Source organism: Sminthopsis crassicaudata, chromosome 5 (genome assembly GCF_048593235.1).
Source record: "Sminthopsis crassicaudata isolate SCR6 chromosome 5, ASM4859323v1, whole genome shotgun sequence".
In the NCBI taxonomy this organism is placed as follows: domain Eukaryota; kingdom Metazoa; phylum Chordata; class Mammalia; order Dasyuromorphia; family Dasyuridae; genus Sminthopsis; species Sminthopsis crassicaudata.
Genome location: NC_133621.1, coordinates 170,157,892 through 170,181,707, shown reverse-complemented (window position 1 = coordinate 170,181,707; position 23,816 = coordinate 170,157,892). Strand labels below are relative to the sequence as shown.

Below are 23,816 nucleotides of genomic sequence, written 5' to 3'. Positions count from 1 at the left end.
TCCTCCCCAAACTTCCCACCCAAAGGCTAAAGGCCTTTTCCTGACAAGGTAAGCTACCCCTGTCATCCTCTGCTGTTGATACACAAAAAGCATATCTACTCTTCCTAACACAAGTTCCTCGCCGGTTCTATGTTGAGTATAACCTATGTACATTCACCCCAGGCCTCCCAACGATCCTTTGGGATATCACCTTTAGTTCTTCTAAGACAGTGGGATTCCATGTGTTGCTGCCAGAGGGAAATACCACTAAAAGTCTGATATTTAAAACATGGTCCTTTGCCTACATAGGATGCTAGGGGCAGGGCCAGTAAAAGAAGTCTGCAGTTTCCCCAAAATCTATTCTTCTCTGATTCAATTCTGGAACTTTATCAGAATTATATTAATCAGAAAGCTAGGGAAGATTGATAATGTATTAGCTAACAGAGTTAAGATCCACAAAAGCTCACAGCAGATTAATAAGATGAAATGTAATAAATTGGGTACAGTGGAAATGTTGTACTTGAGTCCAAAAGAAAATCTACTTCACATATAAGAGGGACAAAGCATGGTTAGACTATTCAACCAGACTATTATCTAGAAAGATCAAAAATGATACATGAAATATCTAAAGATGTCCCTAACAATTCTGGGATTCTGTAATTCCTCATACATCGAGCCTGGCTTTTTGTTTTAATTATGCTAGATCCTGAATGTCTCCCACTAGCAGGTGAATTACCAGCTATGGAATGAATGAAGGAAAAGATATGGTACCCAGACTGGTCGTTTTACTAGCTCTGTAGTGACTTCAGTTCAACTGTTCCTTACAGCATCCCTCATGGAAGAAACATCAGTGTGGTTTAGGGGAGAAAACTTACTGTTTTTCTGGTTGTACGACTGCAATCTTTCTCTTCTTTTGTACTAGAAAACAGATAAAAAGAAAAAAAATTAAGTTCCATTATTCTGACAGAGGCAAAAGTGCCTATTTTAAAAATATAATGCCCTAAAGGTAGCATTTCAAAAAGAGAAATGACTGCAATCATATAATAATTTCTTCTCATATAAAATAAGTTATTAGCATATCAGAAACTTGTTCTAATAGGACAGAATATGTTTAATGTTATCATTGCACAGTGTGCTATATTTTAAATCTTCTTTTAAGAAAAGACTGGAAAAACTCAGATGTTGTAAAATTCAGAAACACATTGTATTTGTTGCAAGCATGATCATCCAGCATGATTTTTTTTTCTATTAAAAACTAAAGATTGAAGACTACTGTTACAGCATTATAATTTGACTTAGGTATAATTTTTAATTAAAATCTATTTTACTCTTCAAAAGGGACTGTCTGATGAACTGTAAATTTGGCTGTGAAGCATTAACATAAATAGAAGGATTTTTTTCTCATTTGAGAATATTTTCTTGCAAACAACCCATTTCATTTAGATTTATTACTGGTCTATTCTTCACCTTAATAAAATTAGACCATCATTTCCTGGCTTTTATTAATTTTGGCATAAACTCCATTTCCTCTTAAATAAGCAGGAACTAATTCTAACACATCAAAAGCTGTGAAAATTGGAAAAAAAGCATAATATACTTTAATTTATTAACTATAAGTTTCTTTTGGGGAGAGGTGGGAGGGTCTGGATCTCTGTTGTTAATGATATAGGGAGTTTTGGGTATATCAGTTCTCTTTCTATACAGGCAATATACCTTCTTTGCAAATGGAAACCTTCTGCCTAGATGACTGAAAGGTTAAGTGATTTTTATAGGGTCACAAAGACAGTATGTCTCAGAGGCTAGCCATTTCTCCCTATCCTTCTATCCACTACATCATTTTGTGAGAGGCAATATCATTCAAAGAAAAGAGGACTGGTTCTGTAATTAAAAGCTGTGGGTTCCAAATCTGCCTAATGCTTATCACCAAGAAATCTACTTATCAGTTTCTTCAACTTTTAAAATAAATATGGGCCTAGATAACCATTGAGGTTCCTTTCAGATCTGTATCTTTGATCTGATGATCCTTATTATCCTAAATGCTAGTTTATCTATAAAAAATGAAGTTATGGATAATCTATAAAACTTCACTCATTTTGATATTAAGTGTTCAGTGTCCATTACCAAAAAATATCCTATATTTTGTGAAACTCTGGATTTGATGAGTGACCTAGAATAATTTTTGACAATCAATGACAGTTCATAAAATTAGGAACATGACACTAGATGCAGCAGTTTGCAATAATGTAGGAATAGTATCATATTCACCTTTAATTTACATAGTCTTTTCACGCAGAAAAGCTCAAAGGTCTTTTACTCTCACAGAGGAGAATCAGCTTAACCACATCAAATTTAGTGAGAAACTAAAATGTGGATCAAGTCAGTGACAGAGCTGGTACTGGTGAAATCTGAGAATGCTCTAAAGGCAAAGCTTTAGAAATGACGTGAGAAAATAGGCAAACACACCAGCTGTTGGAGATGAACTGATTCTTCTCATCTTGAAACCCGGCAAGGTGGTGGTGGTGCAAGGGGTAAGGGGGTATTTCTCAGATGGGAATGGGAGGAGATTCAAAAGCTACTTCATCCTCCACATTTCTTTAGTCTTCAAGCTTAACTCTTGCTTTGCCATTCACTGCAATTGCTCTAGTTCAGGCCCTCATCATCTCTCTCTTGCACCACTTAATGTAAATGATCTTCTGCAGCCAGTTTTCCTCATTTTTACACAGTAGCTCACCATCTTCCTACTGCACCAGCGTGATCTCAGCACACCCCTCACCACCCAGTGCTTTCTACTTTGCCAGAGAAGAAACGATCAATCCTTTATCTTCTTACACAAGAGCTCCTAGAGTCAGGTTCCAAGTAATCTGACCAGCCCTATCTCTCTCTGCATACTTTATGTTGCAGCTATAAAGAACTACACTCTGTAGCACTCCTTCCGTTCCTATTATTTCCAAATTCATGCTGTTTCCCATTTGCCTCCCCCATCCACAAAGCCATCTTCTAGCACTGATCCCCAGCCAGCGAAATTCCTACTTTCTTTCAAGACCCAGCGCTGAATGAAGCTTTTGCTAGGCACTCTGGCACTCTCCTCCCCAGGGGATCTTCTCTGCAGCTAAATTTCTCATAGTCCCCTGACCAGACATCTCATTTTCAGTAACCACGTTTCTCTTTATTTGACTCATATTAGAGGGCACCTTATTTAAATCTCAGCGAGCCAAAGGCAGTAGCAGCTCTTTCTTCAGATGCCTAGAGCCTAGTTCATTTCCTTATATGTACATAGTAGATATTTAACAAATGTTCACTGAATTGAGCCTATTTCTATTTTAAGGAACTCTAAGAATGAAGATTTCTTGACAACTTTCAGTAACATATTCAACGTACCTAAGAATTGTTCCTGGGAAAGAGAGTAGAATTAGGGCACACTTGGTGACAAGAAGCAAGTCTTTAATTAAAAATAATAATAATAATAAAATAAAGGGGGAGGGGGGAGAAACCTCAGCATTCAATCTCTTGAGTGTAGAAGCATTTGGAAAGGTTTTGATAATAATGTTCCGAACTTCTGATACAGAAAAAGAAGTATTGGTCACCATTTAAAATTTATCATCTGGTTTATATCTATGCCCTAAAGACCACCTGGGGTTTCGATTCACCTTTAGAAGCAATCCTTGTTTCCTCCATTAGGATGGGAACCATTCGACTCCGGGCACTATTTCTACTTTTCAGCAGAAAGGAGACCCAGTGGAAATAGGTAATTTTGTTGAGGGTATAAAAGCTAGTTAGTAGTATGTGAGGAAGTCAAGTGGTGTAGTGGATAGTCACATTAACCTTGGGCTCAGAACACATCCAAGTTCAAATCCCATCTTAGGCAATGACTAGCTGTGAGACTATGAGCAACTCACTCACTATTTCTTAGCTTTACTTTTCTTATATATAAAATGGGAATAGTAGCACCTTGGGTTGTCATGAGAACTAAATCAGATATGCAAAACACTGTGCAAATCTTAAAGTGCTATATCAGTAATAATAGAAGTAGTAGAATTAGAGCTGAAATACGCTTGTGGCTAGAAAAAGACTAGAGTGAGAACCTTTGATAAGGAGAATCAATGCAGTACATCTCAACCTGTGGAATAATCTGTTTTTTATTTTTTTCCTACTCATGAACTGTTATTACATCCATAGTTCTGAGAAGCAATTTTTCCATGTTTTTCTGTTTATAACTAGGTCAAATAAATGCATCTGGAGCTTAGCTTAGCATATTAAATGAAGTAATGGTCTAAATCCATTTTCTTCCCTATTACCCCTTCCTATGTTGATCTCTACCGTGCCCAACTCTCCCTCACTGTCAGACTTCCACGTGGGATTACAAGCTCAGTACATAAAAAATAGCTATATCTATCTACACACACAGATAAATATATCTATTAGGAAGGAAGGTCTAGTTAAGTATTTAATAAGTGCCTACTATATACCAAGAGCAGTTAGATGGCACAGGGAATGGAGAGCCAGGCCTGAAGCCAGTAAGACATCTTCCTGGGTTCAAATGCAGCCTCACAGACATTAGCTGTGTGATTCTGGGCAAACATTTAGTTCCTCATTTGTAAAATGAGCTGGCAAAGAAAATGGCAAACCTTTCCAATATCCTTGCCAGGAAAACCCCAAATGGGGTCACTAAAAGTTAAACACAAGTGAAACAAATGAATAATATATATACCAGGAACTGTGTTGATTGCTCACAAATATCTCAATTGACCCCCACAAAAATCCTGGGAAATAGGTGCTGTTAGTATCCTCATTTTATAATTGAGGAAATTGAGAGAGACAGAGGTAAAGTGACTTCACTCTGCTAAGACTTGTCTGAGGTGGGATTTGAACTCCAAGCCTACCTACCACTCTATCCATGGGCCATCCTGATGCATCTCTGCACTTCCGAAATAGCCAAATGTCATCAATGTGAACTTTTTTTTTTTTCCCAAAGCAAGTTCCTGACTAATTTACATAGCATATGAAGGTAAACAACAGAAGAGAAAGACTATTAAAGTACGAGTGGGAAGAGACATGATTTCTACACCGGACTCTTATTTGTGTGATTTTGGGTAACTCTGTGGCCCATTATTTCTTCACTGAGTCAAGAGGGGCCACTAAACTTCATCTCCAAGGTCCCCTTCAAAGCCTGAACGATGTAATTCTATGACCTCTGAAAGGCATGGAAAGCACACTGAGAATGACAAAAGTCTGTATTTTCTTTTGATTTTTTTAGACAATTCCAACATGCTAGCTCAGCATGAATCCTTAGCCAAAACCAATAATCCATGAAATAATGAGAATAATAGATTTCAAGTATTTTAGTTTGTGATAAGTCTCTTTAAGATTTCTTGTAGCTTTTTTGCTTTAAGAAATTAAACATGATGCTTTGCAATGTGCTCTTTTGGAACATATAGTCCAGGAACAAAAAGCAAGATTTAATTGTTTTAAATTTTGACACAGGTGACTATGTTGAAACAAACCAGTCTTACCAGGTTCAAGAATGACAAACCTTATTGATGATTCATTTGGTTAACCACCTATTTACAATAGGCGAGTAAACCACTGGAACCCATTATGAATCTTTTAAAGAAAACACTATAAGAAAAATTACACCTTTCCCAACAGCAATAATGTAAAAATGTGTAAAAACGTAAAGTAATGATATATATTTCACTTAGAATCTTTCAAATCTGCAAACTAAACCGAGATGCTAGTGACAGCAGATTATAAAACGAGGATTTCTGACCTCTTTGTAATTTTGTAATATTTGTAAAAATACTTAGTACAGTACCTGGCACATAGTAGGTGCTAACAAATGCTTATTCTCTTCCCTCTTCCCTCCCCCCCCCACCTGAGTATTTCAAATTTGGAAATGACCAGCAAATGTTATAGGGATAAATGGGAAAATGGGAATTCCTTGGCTGTCTGGAAAAACAATTAATGAAAAGGCATGGAATGAGAATTTTTTCACAACTGAGACAAACTTGTATCACATAACTAGACATACTGACTGTACTTACAAACTGCTTTATGTGGTGGGGTTAAGGGATAAGCATTTGCTTCACACCAGCCAACTGGGAAGATATCCATAGACTCTACATCAACAATGTACTCTGGAACAGGAGACTGCAAGCCTGCAATGGAAAGAGGCAGTGTCATTAATTATACAAATCTAAACCTTCTTCACCAATAAGAGAAATGAAGTTATATAAAATAACAAAATATCTGAAAAATGGAGTTCCTCAAAGGACTGGACGATACAAATCCTTCACAATGTCAATAAATAAATAAATAAATAAATAAAAGTTACTAGGTTTTAATTTGGCAAATAATATCTGTTTTCATTGGAATGATTCCACTGATCAAGTTCACCATTTATCTATATTAGAAACATTGACATAAAAATCGTATCACTTATAATATATAGTGAGTTCAATTATAATGTAGCCGTGCTGGTAACTAGTTACTCTAAATTTCTTCTAGACAAAGCCATAAAGGGAAATAATTTATTTGCCTGGATACCACTTTAAACATATTCTCATACTTTTAAAAAAAAAAAAAAAAAAAAAAAAAAGGCATTTATCTATAGTGAATAATGTCATAATTCTAATGGGGTAGGCAAAGGAATTATGAGGCCATCATCTCATCCTCTTTTTCCTTTTGGGAAACCCTATGAAGAATCAATAAGATCATTTAACAACTTTCAATCTCAATTTATTAGTTACAGCTGCTATTTAATTTCTTATTTGTGGCATAGTTGTAGCATCCTTTCATTTTTATATTGACAAAATATGCTATAGGAAAAAACATCACTGAATAGCAGAACCTCAGAGTTAAGAGAGCCATCAGAAATAAGATTATAGGTTAAGAGTCTAACCAATCAGTACTGAAACATCCGAAATAAATCAACTAATCATCAGCTGAAGACTTCCAATGATGGCAAATGTTCCACCTTCTATTGCAGCTGATTTTATTTTTGAAAAGCTTTAATTGTTAAGCTTTTCCTCATAATCTCTTCTTTAATTTTCACCAATTCTACTATTTCTTCCTTCTGACACCCCTTATCCAATCCTTCAAATAACTAAAAGACAACTATTTTGTATATCATCCTCCCCTTACCACTCTCCCTCCCCTCCAAACTTCTCTTTTCCAGGCTAAATACTTCCCTCCAATGATCTGGAGCCTTTTTGGCATCAGAACTAACAATATAAAGAAACTCTCATTTTCAGATTCTGCTCTGTAGGAATCATGCTGCAAAAATGCACATGAGAGAGTTGTAAGATAGGATAATTAGTGCATTAAGCTTTTAAAAAGCAACAGTCATAGAAATGACGACCAATAATATAGCCTGTGAACTCTATACCTCACTCCTGCAAACAAATTTTAAAGTATTTACATTAATTTTAAAAATGAGATTAGTGAGGTTTGATGGTGTGGCCAAAAAGAGGAGAAAAATAGAAGAATTAGATCTCCTTATCACTAACATAAACAAAGAACATAATTCCAGACACTCAGTACTCTTTCCCAGTCTAGGAAAGACATGTTAATAAAAAACATCTTGACAAATCCTACACAATAAAACTTGTTCAATTCTCTCTCTGAGGCCTTCAAATTGAAGCTGCAGGTATATGCATAGAGTGGCAATAGAATACCAACTGTAGGAAACTTTATTATTCTATCTAGCCAAGAATGTTAAGATTTAAAGTTGAAATTAAATAATAAAAATTAATAAAGCCAGTCCTACTACAAAAAAGACAATCTCTCAAGGGAACTGCTAACTTATCACATTGACTGAAGTAACTTAATAAATTCTTGATTTGCAGTCTGTGGAGTTTCACTGATATACAAAAGTAGGCTAGTGTGGCAATGACTTCTTACAGGATTCTTAACAACCTCATCCTGTTTCACAACTCTAATTCTTCTAAATTATGAAATGCTAAGTTTCCTTATTTATGAGGATGACAGTTGAGAAAGTCCAGTAATTAAAGAAAAATCTATTCCAGGCAGATTACTGGTAAAAAAAAAAAAAAAAAAAAAAAAAAAACCCAAACATATATATATATATATATATATATATATATATAATGTTGAGTATTTAGTAGTACTAATAATTGTTGGGGTTTTTTTTTTTCAAAGAATGAATCAATAATCATCTTCCAGAAAGCCTGTACAGAATACTTGGAGGGAATCCCAGTGAGTCTTGGACCAGAGATCCTAAGATAAGAGTTCTATAAATAGCTAGGCTACTGAGTCACTAACTCAAACCACTTAAATCATTTTATGCTTTAGTTTCTCCAATAAAATGAAAATGATATAGTGAAAGTCCATTATAGCATACTTATGATTATACTGACTCTACTATATCATGAATTAAAGGATGCCCCCTCCCCCAAATCAGATAACTATATGAAGGAAATGTCTAACATAGCAGTAATAATTTGATAACTTATTAAAATTTTATTTACTCCCAAATATTTATATAGACATTTCCATTCATTTGTCTCTGACCTTTGATTCATTACAAAATTGATGTATTCAATTTTAAAACCATCTACCAATTAACAAGCATTTATTAAGCACATCAGATACCATTAGAATGCAAACATAACTATTTCAGCCTTTGCTCTGTAGGACAGGGGCATATAGAACACTTCCATAGATAAATATAGGATTTTTGCAAAATAAATGCATGGTGATTAGAGATAGAAGGAGAGAACTATAATAAGTAGGCCCCTTGAAGGAGATGACACTAGAATTGATCCATAAAGGGAGTCAGAGATTTCTAAAGGCAGGGGTAATGGAGGGGAAGGGGAAAGAGGAAGAAGTACATGGGGGAAGGGACTTATTCAAAGGTACAAGGGTAGGAGATGGGTAAAGCATGTATAGAACAGCAAGTATGCCAGTTAAGCCAGTTAAACTGGAGTGCTGAGTACATGAGGGGGAGTAATATATAATCAGTCTGGAAATATAAGTTTGAGACAGATTGTGAAAGACTTTAAATACATTACTTAGCAGAGTGTGTGCTCTTAACCTAGAGTTAAATAAAGCTACAGACAGATAAAAATCACTCTGTAATGAGTCAGGTCCTCATATGTGCATATATACATTACCATTATTATTAGTTACCTTGAACTTTCAATTGATTCTCAAAGGCACAAAATTATTATAATTATTATTCAACCCTGACTTTCTTTGCTCAAGTCTGCCATAATTTGATGGGCGTGTAAGGTTAAGCAAAAGAACAGGTTTTCTAGAGCATATTTTTCAACAAAGAGTACTGATTAAAAATCTTTCCGGCCTAATATCTAAGTCAGTTGGCAAAAAGCAGTATCAAACAAGGAATCAAAAAATGCCTGTAAGTGAAGCTGCCCAAATAACAGCTCTACATTAATGAAACCTAGGTGAAGTAACTCTTGCTATGCTGAAAATCTCATGATTTCCAGGGATGGTCAGTGAGGCAAACTCTTCCATGTCTTTTCCCATTATAGAAACTGTATGTCCTCAGGAAGACACTGCTAAAGGGATCTAAAAGGATAACAAAAACACTGCTTGCTTTGCTACTGTTCAATGTATTCCTTAACCATTGAGATTCAGTTTTTAGATTGATCTGTACATTTAAATTTGTACTTTACTATAAGCAAGACTTACTATGATCAAAGGATTTTATATTAAAGGTAATCTTTCTAGGCAACCAAGCTTCATTACAGTCACTCTATATGTGTTAAAGCCCTCTTCCTTTTGCCCTGAACCCAAACCCTTTAAGCTATATACTCATGAGTCACTCACTAAATAATAATTGAGGAAAAGGTCTTTTTTTTTTTTTTTTTAAATGTAAATGCTCATTTAAAGATCAGATTAATGAAGGTTAAATTATCTTCAGGAAGTGAAGTAACCTACTTCCTTAAGTGGTAGGCCACTTCCCTCTTAATGGGATAAAAATAATAAAAGAACTAAGAATATTTTCTGATGCATGAGCTCTATAAATGAGCCTGCTAACTGCCATGGTACATTTTTAGATCTCAGAATAGTTCTATTCTTTGACATGGGGGGAAGGGGTGGTTAGATGGATGTCCTCAGATCAGCTGATATTTTCAACTTCCAAAAAAGCTCTAATTGCCCTTCCAACTGCAATCAATGCATCATGGCATCATTCAAGTGCTGACACACAACTCGGGATGAGAATAGAATTCAGTCAGTAATTCAAGTAATACAGAGAAAAAAAAACCAAGATAGCTTCCCTGTCCTATTCAGACATCTGTTAAGCTCCAATTATGTGCCAGGCCCTTTGCTAGGGCTTGGGGATACAAAGATACAAATAAAAGAGGGCTCCCTGCCTTCAAAGAGTTTATACTTCCTCTATGTTGTAGGTTCCTCGGAGGGACAGTTCAAATGACAGAAATCAGGTTTCTGAGTGTGTGTGTGTGACACTATAATCTTCAAGAGAGCAGCCATAGTGAGAGCAGAAACATGTGAGAGGCAGAAATGATCAAAGGGAAAATAGACAAGGGTTATCACATCCATTTAGAATCACATAATCTAGATCTGATGATACCATCTAGTCCAATCCCTTCTGACTTACTGATGAGAGAAGGAAGGGTCAGATAGGTGAAAGAGTTTGCCCATGATCACAGAACAAGTGAGCGATAGCACTGGGACCAGAAGCTGGGTCTCCTGACTCCTTGATTCAATGCTTTTTAAATTATTCCATAATCTTCTCTTTGTAACTCAGTTCAATATTAATCCGAGAGTCAGATTTATTCTAGCTTTATTCGTTACTTCCTTGGAAACTAAAACAAAGTCTAAATTTAGATGTGTTCTGCAAAAGTCAATGCAAAGGAATGAAGAAACAAAATGATGAAAAGTTGGCTGGGCCCTCGGAAGAACTGAAAAAATGGCCTTGTTTCATCCCTTTGCCTTGCTCCTCAACAGCTATGAGCACAAGCATGTATTTTGTTGTTTCTTGCTCAATGAACATGCTTTCTTCAGACCTCTCTATACAATGTATTAGAAACTAAAGTCAAAAGAAGAATGAAGAAATAAATACAGGAGAATCAAAGGAACCTTTCATCAAAAGAAAATGCTTTAGGTAGAAAAATGATAAAAGGGGAAAACCATATTAACCCTCTTAGCACAGGTGATGGCAGAATCTGAAAGGGATTGGAATGAGAAAAAAAAGAAATGAGGAAGTGAGAAAGGTAATTATTACTAATAAAAATGGGCATAATGCATGTCACAGAAAGGGATATAATTAGTTATGCTGAATGCATTAACTTCATCAACTAGTTGCCTGCCCAAACAGGTTGATTTAACAGGCATGTGATGTCTTGCATTACTTTACTAAAAGAAAAAAAAAAAAAATCTTAATTTTTGTTTTAGGTAACTCTAGAATATATGATGTAAGTGCCCGACTTATTCACATTTCAAGATCCTGTGCAATCTTTTCCCCAAACATTAATTCACTTTTAATTCTCTGAATCTCATCAGTGCATGGATTCTGCTATGCAGTCCCTTAAAACTGTTGCTAAAAACTCGGTTTTTATATCTTAGCATATGCTTTAGAAATGGCAGTCTGACATTAAACCAATTCTGGGAGTGAACATCTTATTTCTCTAACTCCATAAGATTCAGAACATGACAGCATAACAGTACATCTGACCAACTCACAGTACAATGCCTTGGACACTCACCCTTCATCCTAATAATTGTTAGCTCAGATCAATTGCAGTCTCTCTTTAGAAGATGGGAGCAAGGCAACACTGAGCTACTAGAATACTGTAAGAATGATTGTCTCTATAGTACATCTAATTATTTTACCTTAAGGTCTGACTGACTCTACTTGATTGACCAGAAGCCAGTTGGTACTAAATTGGACTTTCAGGTCCAGCTTAGGCCAGAAGAGAACTCTAGAGGTTATGATGAAATCAATTTTTTTTTTCTTTTAGAGGTTGAAAAATAAAGTGTAATTTGTCCTACTGATCAGCAAAGTGTTATTTTACTGCCAAAATCTACCAATGCTCTTTATAGAACATATCCGCAATCCACTACATGGCTCAAATGAACCTTAACTCTAGATCACCATTTCCTTAAGGGCAACTCTAAATTCTAGGATTGTTTGAATTTTCTAACCTAAAACAAAAAGACTAGGTAGTTCAATATAAGCACAAATAATCTCAAAGTTGCACATTAACTAAAACATCTTTTTCTATACTCTTATTTCACAGCAAACTTAAATTTTCACTTGACAATCATGTCTTCCCTGTTTTTAATGTACCTGATCTGATTTGATCATTTTTTATGTTCTAGCATCATTACTGGTTTAGGTAGCATAAGTTGCTTTTTGTTTTTCCTTTCATTTCTGTTTTTTATTATAAACTAAGGAGCTCACTGCAAGAATACTTCACAAAATATATGCATATTTCAAATTTATACTGCTTCTTCTACAAATAAAAACATAATAGAAATGAAATTATTATATTGAAATTTAGGATTGCAATTAAATTTAATGCATACCTAAGGAAATTTTCTTAATATCTACTGACCTGCCTTTCAAAATCCTGGTTTTTATCTCATTTGGTCCAAGTTCCCCTTTATGAATGTCTATAAATCTGAAGGAATCCGGATGAGGTAAGAATAATAATAATCATAGGAAAAAATGTGTTGCTCACATTTTGTGTGTGTGTTTTAAGGTTTGATGAAGAGCTTGCTTTTTACATATATGTATAAAGTTGAAGGCAACTAAGAGTATTTATTATTAGAGTTCAGGTGCTAAGGAAAATTTAATAATGAGACTTAGAGAGAGGCAATCTAAGGGAATGGATATAGGGATAGCTGTAAAGTAAGGCTTTGGTTCAAGTCCTGCCTTTGATAACATATGGTCTATGTCCAACCTCGGCTAGACAAATCAGAAGTTCTCTGTGTGCTGGAAAACTCTACGCTTCAGAGAAGCCAAAGTGAATTGTTATAGAAACTTTCCCCCAGGGAGTTCCCTACAGCACTAAAACCATAAGCCCCAGTCCTTATCCTGCAGGCTTTATTTTTTACAAAGCACTTTCCTTAGCTGTAAGACAGGTGTTCCACATCCGCTCATCCTCATTTTTCACCTTGTTAAAAAGAAACATAATCGGTCTTGTCTTCATTAACTTCAAAAAAAACATATAAACTGCATCACTTATTCATAATATAAGGTGTTTTCTACTCTATTAACTGAGAAGCCTTATTTACTTATAATGATAACAGAATGGGAAGGGAGAAACTATATTGACTTTTGGCACCTTCTTTGAATTTCTCATAAATGGCTATGTGATTTGCCTTGAGGTATGCTATTTAGTGTTTAAAATTTAAAAAAAAAAAAAAAAAAAAAAAAAAAGAAGCTGAGAAATTCTTTAGATCTTTCTAAATACTGACTCAATGATCCAACATGTTGGCCGCTAGTGTTGGTTTTGTGTTACTTCCAAATTGGACAAACCTGTATCCAATACCTTTATCATTAGTCATCGACAAATAATGTGAAACAGCAAGGGATCTCTGATTTAGAGCTGAGTCAAATACTTGAGGCATTTTCCTACAGACTTCTTTTAAAATTGCCACTGAATCAAGAACCTGAAGTACCCTCAATGATTTCTAGTTTTTGTTGTTCATTTGTCCAGTCATCTCTGACTCTGTGATCTCAAATACTATATAACAAACCAGGCCCTTCTATCTTCCACTATATTATTTTCCCAAGTCTATCCAAGGCCATTATATATTTCTCCAAAAGTTGCATCTATATCATCCTATGCCATCCCCATTTTCCTTTTGCCTTCAAATCTTTCCCAACATGAGGATCTTTTCCAATAAATCCTTGTCTTCTCATTAGATGGTCAAAGTATTTTAGTCGAGTTACTAGACCCAAATGAATTATGTGGCAGGGTAATGAAAGAATTGGCAGATGTGAATGCAGAGTTGATACACATAATCTTTGAAAGACAATGAAAGATGGTGTTATAGGAACAAAGAAGCAGATGTGATGATTTTCAGAAGAAAGGAGAACCCAAAATGTATTAACTATAGGCTAAGGAACTGATATTTGTTTTCTGGAAAAATTCTGGAACATATATTAGAGAGATGGTTTGTTAATATATTGGGGGGGGGGGGGAAAAAAGCTCTGATCATTGAAAGCCGATATAATTTCCTCAAGAATAGGTCATATCAAACTAATTCATTCCATTTTATAGGAGAATTTTAACACTGGTAATTTAGGGAAATAATAAAGACTTATTTTACTGTAAATTAAGCAAAGCATTTGGCAAAGTGTCTCATGGTGTCCTTATGGAAAAGACACAAAAATAGGGGCTAGATGGCAATACAATAATGTTGATCTAGAGTGGTTTCAGTGGCCAAACATGACAAATAATCATTAACAGACTAGTGTCAACTCGGGAAAAGGTCTGTAATGGAGTATCCAAGAGACCAAACCCTTTAATCTTTTCTATTAAATGTTTCTATCAGTCATTTCTATAAATACATGGAAATTATGCTTATTAAATCTTCAGATGACACAAAGCTAGGAGGATTAACAATAAGGATCCAAAATCATCTTAACAGGCTAGAATATTGGGAGGAAGTTTATAAGATGAAATGCAATAAATATAAATGTAAAGATATAAATTTGTAGAGATATAAAGCTATACAGACAAATTGATACAAATATCAACTACATTTAGTTTAAAATTAATTAATATTAAAATTAATAAAAATTAATCATAAATAGACGATGAGGGTAGTCTAAAAATAGTTCATGTAAAAAAGATTTTGAGGTCCAGACTATAACACGGATATGAACTAATAACTGACGTACTTATTAGACCCCTATTATAAGGAAGATATTGTATGATATAGCAGCCACAAAAGCTATTAGGATCTTAGGCTGCATTATGAGACATATTGTACAGAATTCTCTCTTCTATCCTCTAAACACATTTGGAATACTGAGATCATGTCTTAGCACCATAGGTTAGGAAAGGCATTAACAAGATAGAATCTAGAGTAAAGCAACCAGAATAGTGAACTATCTTCAAGAACATATATATATATATATAAGAGGTGCAGTTCAATTGACTAGGAATGCGTAGCCTGGAAAAGAATCTTATTATTCTTTTTATTCTGCGTGGCTTCCAAAAGTAGAACCAGGAAGATGCAGGTGGAAATGAGAAAGAGGTAAATTTTGGTTTGATATTGGGAGAAACTAGCAATGAAGGCCATATAAACAACTGTGGAATGGACAAGCTAGGGATCTCCAAACCGAAGGCTGGAAATGCTGGATGGAAGGAATTCTTGTTCTGTATAGGTTACCAAGATAGATAGTCACTGAGGTCCTTTCCAAATTTAAGACTCAGGATTTATAAACTCTTAAGTGCCATCTTGAAAATATAAGTTATAAATCTTCTGTTTGTTCCTGATTGCAATCACCTGCAAGATCAATAAGCAGTTGTTTCATGAGCACTTAACTGTGTGCTTCATGATACAAAGTGCTTTATAAAGTATAAAGTAAAAAGACGTGGCTCTTTGTGCTCTGCCCTCTCTGTGAGTTTACAGTCAAAAGTTATAAATAGTATAGTATCACAAATATCTGTCTTTTAAAGAACACATTTTACTTATTTTTATTGGAAGAATCTTTATGATGTCTGGACAGGTAAATAACCAAACAAGTTTATAGTTCTGAATGGGTTCCCCTGAACCTAAGTTCTGATATCTCCCTGGTAAATCTGAGGGATTCTGCTCTTTGTATTTTGAAAAAGACCAGAGTTAAAAATTACCACGTAGATTTTGACTGACCAAAGAGGCTCTTTGTCCCCACTTAGATCAGAATTGTTGACCATTACCTATAAATCAAATTCTAAATTCACTTTAGTCTAATACCACTACTTGAAACCATGGCAATTTAGTACATTGAAAAGGGTGGTGAGCTTGAAGATGGATGATCCAGGTTTGATAATGAAGCAAATCACTTCATCCCAGCAGGTTTCCATTTCCTTATCTGTAAAATGAGGTAGGAAATCTGGCTTCGAAGCCCACCGGTCTGTGGGTGTGTGCCTACGTGTCATGATCATACAATCTACTGTTAATTCTCCCAAACTCTGAATAATCCAAGATATCCATAGCCCCATTGTATAAGATAGGTATGATTAGTGCTAGAAGTGTTCATTTTCTATTACATTCAGATCAACACATCATAATAGTCAACAATTATAAAGCACTTCTGGTTAACAAAGCATTTCACATCTGTTTTCCCATTATTCGTGAATATGTTTTCATTTATTCACACAGAGCTCCTCTTCCCACTTCTACTCAAAAAGGATGTCACTGTGACCTAATTGTTCTTTGATGTTTGTAGAGACTAACTAGCAAACACTTATAACTATAAGTAGGGTAGAGAGATTCTTATCATTTGCTTACAGGTATGTTTAATATCAATATGGTTTTTTCTCCCTAAAATGGCAATGCTGCAAAATGTTTCCTTTTTTCAGTAAATTTCAACCTTCCAAACTATCTTCATTCCCCACTTAAAGGCAGATTTCAGTCTGGCTCCCAATAAAGCTATTCGCAATAGAAACATACATTTCTAACTAGCTGTCTAGTGACTCAGTACCTACATTATCTATTTCATTCATGAATGTAAGTCAGATCAGTGGGCAATGAAACAATCATGGCCTCTAATGACATTAGGCCATTTGGGGATAACCAAGCAACTCAAGTCACAAAAACACAAACAAAAAATCTAAAACACTCCAAAGGGTGAGATAACTAAAATCTATCATGTCTGACAATGTTCTATACCCAATTTCACCTCCCAATCAATGCACACAAACACATAATTATATACACAATTAAACTAAATTCTGTGATGGCCTACTCTCCCAACAAATGGCAAGGTCAAATTCTTTATTCTACAAATATTTTGCACTTGTGGGTCCCTTTCCCTCTTTTATGATTTCCTTGGGATAAAGACTCAGTAATGTCACTGTTGGTCAAGGGTTTGGACAGTTTGAAAGGCCTTTGGGTATACTTCCAAATTGCTCTCCAGAATGGTTGGGTTATTTCACAACTCCACCAACAATGCCTCTTTGTCCTAAACAGCAGAGAAGAATGCTCCTAAAGCCTCAAAACCTAAAATCCTGCTGATGCCCAATAGTTTTTATAGGTTTGTTTTTATTTTATTTATTTATTTTTTAATATAAATCCAACTGGTCCAGTGCAATGGATTTGAGTTCTTTGGACCTAGAAAAGTCTACCTCTTACCAAGATCACCAGAGACTACTGTTCCATCAAGGAATAATGTATGTTAATTCACTGGCCTACAAATAACGATAATCTCACAAAAGAAACTCTATGACACTTTTAGATTGCTGGGCCACTATTTGGATCATTCTGTTGCACACAAAGATACTCCAGCACTCACTGGCAATTTTTTCTGAATTTTATCAATGATCTTTCCTCACACTGTTGTTATTGTTGTTTAACAAAATATCCTGATTCATTCCTGCATGGTTACTGGCCTACATGACCCACTCCAAGACTTTCCAACCTCCATTAGTAGGCACAGACCCACAGATTTGAAGCCAGATTTCCTACCTCATTTTACGGATAAGGAAATGGAAACCTCTCTTCCTTAAATGTTATTGGCTGGGATACGTAGTTTACTTTTTAATTGTAAGACTTTTCTGATCTTGCTAGACATAAATATCAATATATCTAGACTAGTAAACCAATTTGGGAAAAAAATACATTTAAATCATATTTTAAGCCCTTCCCAGGATGCTAATAAAATGAGTGGTTTGTTCCCTGAACCTTCATGGATTTCACACAAAATTGCAAACTTTACGCTTTTCAATCTAATTTTTATTTGCATCTTCATGCACATCCCTATACTTCATATTTTCTCTCTGGCACTTAGTATTACCTCTAAGGGTAGACACCTGAGGAAGATTCAATTGCAGCCAATCCTACCATTAACAATGGTCACGGAGAACACCTTCACTATGCAGGAACGCCAGAGGAAGAGGTACAATTGTGGATTGGCCACAAGCTTAGGTACCAACATCATTTACTTTATTTAGCAAAGTTTCCTCATTGACTTCAGGTCAATATTCTCTAACTTAGTCTAGATTTAGAGAATTGGGTTGATGGATCTGTTTCAATTTCTAACAATACACCTCCTTGCTCAAACAAATCTCTTTCTGGGACCCAGCAAATCTGATCCTCAATTCTATGCAATGGATTTGAGTTCTTTGCACCTAGAAAAGTCTACCTCTTGCCAAGATCACCAGAGACTACTGGTCCATCAAGGAACAATGCATGTTAAATTCACTGGCCTATAAATAACCTAAGGAAAATCGGCCTAAAGAAAATAAATGAATTAACAAGAATTTATTTCTGTCAAACACAACGTTTCAAACACAAGGCTAAATGCTGAAGGCCACAAGTAACAAAAAGCAAATGTAGTCCCAAGTCCACAAGGAACAAGAATATATTCTAATTAGGGAGAGATTAAAATGATAGTAGGGACTAGGGAGAAGTAAATAGGTCTTCCTAAACAGGGTGAGTGGATGTTAGAAGAATAGACAGACATACCCCATCAAGGAATAAAGACAAGGTAGATTTGATCATGGTTCGTGAATCGAGAATCAGGGATTTAGGGGGTAGGGGTAGAGCTGTGGGGAAAGAAGTAGTATTTCAAGCAGAACTGGAAATGACAGCCAGTAATCAATCATACAAGAGAAGTCAGATGTCTGTGTGCCAGAAGGTGAAAGGTATATGAGAGGAAGACACATGGATAAAGTTATCTCATGTCTCAAAGTAAAATAGAAATAGTTATCTACGTATATTTAGGTCTAAATATATCTGTATACATGTATGTAAATACACCTGACATATTTATTTATATATAAATATATGGGGGAAACCGTTCTGGGTATATACCTACAGCCCCATACCTCTTTCTTTAATTTGTTGCTGCTTTTGGAAATATTCCTATCAAGACCCTCAGTCTCCATACAATTCTGCTTCTGTAATACTCAGTTCTATCTCCCTTCTCTCTCCCACTCTCACTGCCGCTTCTGATCTACTCTATCCTCCCGCCAAAGCTCAAGGTAGAAAACTGAATTAGGTAAAACTAATGAAAGTGGAGGATCCTCAAAATTACTGTGGTCTGTGATATTTCACATAATTTGTGAACTTGAAATCTTTTAACAATGCAATAAAAACTTCTGAAGCCATGAAACTTTTATTGCCATTGTTAAAATATTTCAAGTTCACAAATCATGTAAAATGTCACATCTATCCATAGGTACATACCCCAAACCCTTCTCCACACACATTCTGTGATCCACTGGTTTTCTTGCTGTTTCTCAAAGAAGGATTTCCGTTTGTTCCAATGATCCCCTGGCTCTTCGGAGAACAAGTCTGGCCGTTTTCACTGGCTGTCCCCCCATGCATGAAATGCTCACTCTTCCTTATCTCTTTCATTTAATTTTTTTTTTTCAAATCCCAGTTTAAAATGTCACCTTCTACAGGATGTCTTTTCTAATCCCTCTTAATTCTGATGTCTTCCCTCTAGTAATTATTTCCAATGTATGCTATATACAATTATTTTCATATAGTTTCTTCCGTCAGTTTGGGAGCTCTTTTTACCTTTTTCTGTACCTTCAGTGCTGAGCATGATGCCTGGAACATTATTATTCAGTTGTGTCTGACCCTTCATGACTCCTGGACCACAGCACACCAATACTACCCTGTCCGTGGGATTTCTTGGCAAAGATTCTGGAATGGTTTGGCAAGGTAAGCAATTTAACCAAGATTACAGAGTCAATCTGAATGCCAGATTTAAACACAGGTTTTCCTAGTTCCATTCTAGTGCTTTTATCTATCTTCTTAGCAGCTCCTCCCTGGAACACAGTAGGTTTTTATTGATTGACTGGTCATGTGTAAATATAAATGAAAGTGTAAATATAAGTGAAATATCAGCACAAGAAAACATGCTATTCAAACCTAGATTTCTCCTTCCTCACATAGATTTTAATAGATTTATTTCTGAAACTCTAATTTTTAAAAATTCAGAAGAAACTATTCTAGTATAATATTATTATTGTGCTATTTTCTACTGACAGTCCTGGTTAAAAATACCTATTAAAAAAAAAAATGTTTCAAAGAAATGATCTGTCCTAAACATTAGCCACAGGGAACAAGGCATGGAATTCTGATTAGATCCTGGCATGAAGTGAAAAATGAAGTTTTTAAAAAAGAGTCTAGGGGCATTTGTTCTCAGGAGACATGACCTCCAAGAGCAATAGATACACAGCTTTCTAGCTGCCTAACTTCACAGCTAAGGAAGATAAGGAATCATAAGGGCAAGCTGGTCTGCTGAATAACTTCAGAATTCCTGTTTGCCCTAAAAAGAAATCTGAAATGTATATAAGAACAACTTGATGTTTTCCCCTATGACTGGTTTAATGTGGCTACTATGCTGTTGGCACTGACAGAGTAAATATTAGTCATAATGATAATAGCAATGATGACAATAATAGAAGTGATTATCTAAAGCAGAATGTTTACATAAAAGAAAACCCATTCCCAAACACAAAATCCCATCATCACAAATTGTTCTTGATGACTGTCAGAAGATTTTCTGAAAGAGCTTGGAATCATTTCCAAACATGCACCTAAAATAAAAATACCCTGGCTCACAGATCTGTTATTCATTTCTCACCCTCCAACATCTGCTCCTTTACGAGCCCTTGAAAGGATATGCAACTTCAGAGGAGTCAACCATTATACCAAAATGATCATTTTAATTACCTAAAAGTGGTCCATCAACTACTCGGTAAAAATACTTCAAATCAATTTAATGCATAAAAATATCTAATATAATTAGTGACAACCACTTTGCAAATTTAAAGTGTGATTTTAATGCTCTATAATCAGAAAAACCACTATCATAAAAATAATTTAACAGTGACAAAGTGACCAGAATGAACCTTCACTGGCTCCCCACCCGCCCACACCCAGACTTGAGAAAAGAAAACGTAATAAATGTGAAGCTATGATTAATGAGAAGTATGATTAATCTGTCACTTCAAACATTAAATGCGAAACAAGGGCAAACAATCAAGGAAAGACCAGCAGGAATTTTTATTTTCTAAGTGATGGGTGGTGAGAGGCCTAATTTTTCTTAAGCTTTTCAGTTGTTTTAAACCTTTCAGAATAAAGGCTAGCTTTAGACTATATTGAATGAATCTAGGATCTCTTCTGACATGTTTCCCCTTGCATTAGAGTAATCAATCCTATCTGAGGTTGGTCAATGTTCTCCAAAAGATACTCCACTGAAAATTTATTCAACGTACTATGGAATCCAAACTCCAGGCCATTTTATATACTGAAAAATAGCATCAGTATGGCACTAAACCTGTCAATCACATTATTCTTCCCTCTCACCACAGGGCTAGCCTATCTCCTTTTCCAATAATAAATTCCCTCAATGATACTCCTTATTCTCCCTTCCTATGCACAGGCTACTATTGGAAATAAGCTCATTCTCACACACACAAACCTACCATACATTTCTTTATTGCTTTAGAATCACCCACAACTTGGATTCTTTTATTTCGAGATTCACAGTCATAATATCATCATGGGGAAAAAAAAAACTATTGAATATATGGAATATTGCATTGAGATTGTTAAAAGTCAGGTACATTTTTCCAAAATCCAGCCTACTCTCTTCCTTCTATTCAATTCTAGAAGCAACACAGAATATAATGTCCAGTCTAAACAGACAATTAGATAATTAATTTGTTGCTGTTTAGTCATTTCAGTTGTGTACAACTTTTTATGAGCCCATTTGGGGTTTTATTGGCAAAGATACTGGAGTGGGTTGCTATCTCACTTTTCCAGATCATTTTACAGATGAGGAAACTGAGGTAAATAGGGTTAAGTGATTTGCCCAAAGTCACAGAGATAATGAGTATCTGATAGCAGACTTGAACTTTCTAATTCCAGGTCCTGTATTTTATCCACTGCTCAGGATAATTAGTAGCTGTTTTTCTTTTCTTTTTTTTTTTTTTCCCTTTAAAGCCCAGTTTTTGTTTGTTCTGTTAGAAAGCTCTCTTTTGACTAATCATCGATCTCAATGAAAAAGGCCCTACAAAGGTATGATTCGATAAATATAACACCAATAGCAACATCTGGAATACTTCATCATCAATACGGAATCCCTCTTCCATTTGGACCTTGTACAAAGTCTCCTCCAAGACTGGAGCAAGCAACTTTGGTGAGCGTACATTTCCCTGTTTAATGCGCGACATTAATCAGAGAATCACTGAACAAAGATATCTTTGTGGCTATATTTCTCAAAGAATACTGTATGATTTTAACATATGTATGACAGACCCCTTCATAGAAAATCCTTTAAAGACGAGCTTTGTTCTATCAAATCAAATGCTTTTCTGTAATGAACAAATACACACAATGGAATCTTGTATTTGCTGCACATTTTAGTCAGTTAAGCCACTGCACACACAGAAACTGCTGTAGAGAATTACTTATAACAACTTGCCTTTCCCCTTTTCATTTTTATCAAAAGTATCTCTCAATATGCACCTCTATCATTCTTGCAGTGGTTGCAAATAGTGTGAGGAAAAAAAAAAAGCATTATTGATGCACGCTCAATTACCTATCCAGAGTAATTATGTCATCTGTGATTTTTTCTATTCTTTTGGGATCTTTTCTTTGAACTATCCTGCAAATAGACCTCTTGATATTTTCAAGAGTATAATGATCTATATCAGTGTTGAGCAAACTTTTCTAATTATGCATCCTCATCTGTAAATATCTTTGAGTACATACTCCCCAAATTTTATATATATAAATGGCATACATGCATGTATCAATATAGCAATGTATGTACAACAGAAAATGTCACAGAAATAGACGTTTTAAAAGATGATCAAAAAATGAAATTATAAAAAATATTGCTTAACTATACAACCATCCTTCTTACTCTCTAATAATATTATATATATATATATATATATATATATATATATACATACACATATATATTTTTTTCAGTGACAGCATTATTTTCACAAATATTTCATGCATGTCCTATAGATTTGTAAAAAATAAATGACAATAATTATTCACTGTATTTAATTAATGTAGCTAACCGAGAGCATTATTTTTTTATTTAGATTTTTTTTTTTACTGAGTATTACTATAACAATCAAATAACAGATCATAAAAGTCAGAAAATATAAGTTCTCAGCAGGAGTTATGTTTTTCTGTGTATAAATTCACATGTACAAAACAGAAACAAAAGTGAATGGATTGACTTCAAGTCAGCAGAAAGTGCTCAATATAAATTCATTTTCTTTCTTTATGTACTTCCACTTACATACATTAATTTCCTAATGAGGTCTGGCAATTTTAATTGTGTTTCTCTGAGTGTAAGAAACCAGCAAGATCAGTTTGAGTTCCTGAGTGCAGAACTGGAGTCATTTATAATCAGGCTAGAAAGGTAGGCTGAGGACAGGTTGTGAGAGACTGCAAATGCCAAAGAAAGGAGTTCTCGTTTGACAGTACAGCCAACATTGGGAAATCACTTTTTTAAGAAAAAACACTTAGGCTGGTGTGTAAAAGATGAAGTAGAGCAGAGTGTAAAGACCAATGAAGGGAATTTAGTCTACACAAGGTGATTAAGGTTTTAATGAGGGTGCTGGCTATGTGAGTGAAAAGAGATGGGTGTGAGAAAGATGTAAATTTGGGGAAGACATGAAAATGCT

The 23,816-nt window shown here is 35.1% G+C and overlaps 1 protein-coding gene across 6 annotated transcripts in view; it reads right to left on the bottom strand.

Annotated features, from left to right (window-relative positions):
* The window catches only part of SFMBT2 (Scm like with four mbt domains 2), a 306,285-nt gene that overhangs the window by 66,211 nt on the left and 216,258 nt on the right, over positions 1 to 23,816 (bottom strand). For all 6 annotated transcript variants that reach the window (XM_074268736.1, XM_074268741.1, XM_074268739.1 and 3 more), the window contains 2 exons: positions 6,021 to 6,134; positions 855 to 897 (listed from right to left, as the gene is read on the bottom strand). In XM_074268736.1, the coding sequence (XP_074124837.1) occupies positions 855 to 897; positions 6,021 to 6,134 (157 nt within the window). The remainder of the gene's footprint in view (positions 1 to 854; positions 898 to 6,020; positions 6,135 to 23,816) is intronic.